This window comes from Empidonax traillii, unplaced genomic scaffold, assembly GCF_003031625.1.
Source record: "Empidonax traillii isolate 1590-97213 ecotype Southwest subspecies unplaced genomic scaffold, ASM303162v1 scaffold6110:size10789, whole genome shotgun sequence".
NCBI lineage: Eukaryota > Metazoa > Chordata > Aves > Passeriformes > Tyrannidae > Empidonax > Empidonax traillii.
This window is the reverse complement of record NW_020961303.1, coordinates 9,197-10,776: the sequence shown is the minus strand read 5'-3', so window position 1 is coordinate 10,776 and position 1,580 is coordinate 9,197. Positions and strand designations below refer to the sequence as shown.

The 1,580-nt window shown below is 54.0% G+C and overlaps 1 protein-coding gene across 1 annotated transcript in view; it reads right to left on the bottom strand.

Annotated features, from left to right (window-relative positions):
• Positions 1-611: 611 nt before the first annotated feature.
• LOC114073344 (manganese-transporting ATPase 13A1-like) overlaps positions 612-1,580 on the bottom strand; it is an 8,756-nt gene continuing 7,787 nt past the window's right edge. Inside the window, exons 6-7 of the mRNA XM_027911116.1 lie at positions 1,190-1,296; positions 612-665 (exon numbers count right to left, since the gene is read on the bottom strand). Of these exons, the coding sequence (XP_027766917.1) occupies positions 612-665; positions 1,190-1,296 (161 nt within the window). The remainder of the gene's footprint in view (positions 666-1,189; positions 1,297-1,580) is intronic.

Below are 1,580 nucleotides of genomic sequence, written 5' to 3'. Positions count from 1 at the left end.
CGTGTCCTCCACTGGCTCCTGGAAAACAGGGAATGAAACCTTGGGAATGACCCTTGGGATGGGGTTGGGATGAGTTTGGGATCAGCTTTGGGAGGAGTTTGGGATCAGCTTTGGGATGAGTTTGGGATCAGCTTTGGGAGGAGTTTGGGATCAGCTTTGGGAGGAGTTTGGGATCAGCTTTGGGAGGAGTTTGGGATCAGCTTTGGGATGGGGTTGGGATCAGCTTTGGGATCGTGGCCTCCACTGGCTCCTGGAAAACAGGGAATCACATTGGGAAGGGTTTGGGATGAGTATGGGATCAGCTTTGGGCTCGTGTCATCCACTGGCTCCTGGAAAACAGGGAAACACCCTTGGGATAACCCTTGGGATAACCCTTGGGATCAGATGTGGGATGGGGTTGGGATCAGCTTTGGGATCGTGTCCTCCACTGGCTCCTGGAAAACAGGGAATGAAACCTTGGGATCACCCTTGGGATGGGGTTGGGATGAGTTTGGGATCAGCTTTGGGAGGAGTTTGGGATCAGCTTTGGGAGGAGTTTGGGATCAGCTTTGGGATGAGTTTGGGATCAGCTCTGGGAGGAGTTTGGGATCAGATTTGGGAGGAGTTTGGGATCAGCTTTGGGATGGGGTTGGGATGTGATCCGGGCTCGCCTCCTCCACTGGCTCCTGGAAAACAGGGAATACACCTTGGGATTGGCTTTGGGATCAGCTTTGGGAGGGGTTTGGGATCAGCTTTGGGAGGGGTTTGGGATCAGCTTTGGGAGGAGTTTGGGATCAGCTTTGGGAGGAGTTTGGGATCAGTTTTGGGAGGAGTTTGGGATCAGTTTTGGGATGAGTTTGGGATCAGCTTTGGGATGGGGTTGGGATCAGCTTTGCGATCGTGTCCTCCACAGGCTCCTGGAAAACAGGGAATGAAACCTTGGAATGACCCTTGGGATGGGGTTTGGGATGAGTTTGGGATCAGCTTTGGGAGGAGTTTGGGATCAGCTTTGGGAGGAGTTTGGGATCAGCTTTGGGATCGTGGTCTCCACAGGCTCCTGGAAAACAGGGAATGAAACCTTGGAATGACCCTTGGGATGGGGTTTGGGATGAGCTTTGGGCTCGTGTCGTCCACTGGCTCCTGGAAAACAGGGAATGACCCTTGGGAGGGGGTTTGGGATGAGCTTTGGGGTCACTTTTCCCCCCCTCACCTTCATCTGGGGCACGGACTCGCCGGTGAGCATGGCCTCGTCCACGATGCAGCGGCCCCGCAGCAGCAGCACGTCACAGGGCACCAGATTGTCCTGGGGGGAACGGCCTGCCCCAAAAACAGCCCAAATCAGCCCAAAAAACACCCCAAATCGGGCCCAAAAAACACCCCAAATGACCCCAAAATCGGCATCAAAACCACCCCAAATCAGGCCCCAAAAACACCCCAAATCGGCCCCAAAACACACCCCAAATGACCCCAAAATCGGCATCAAAACCACCCCAAATCAGGCCCCAAAAACACCCTCATTCAGCACCAAAAACACCCCAAATCAGGCCCCAAAAACACCCCAAATCGGGCCCAAAATCAGCATCAAAACCACCCCAAATCAG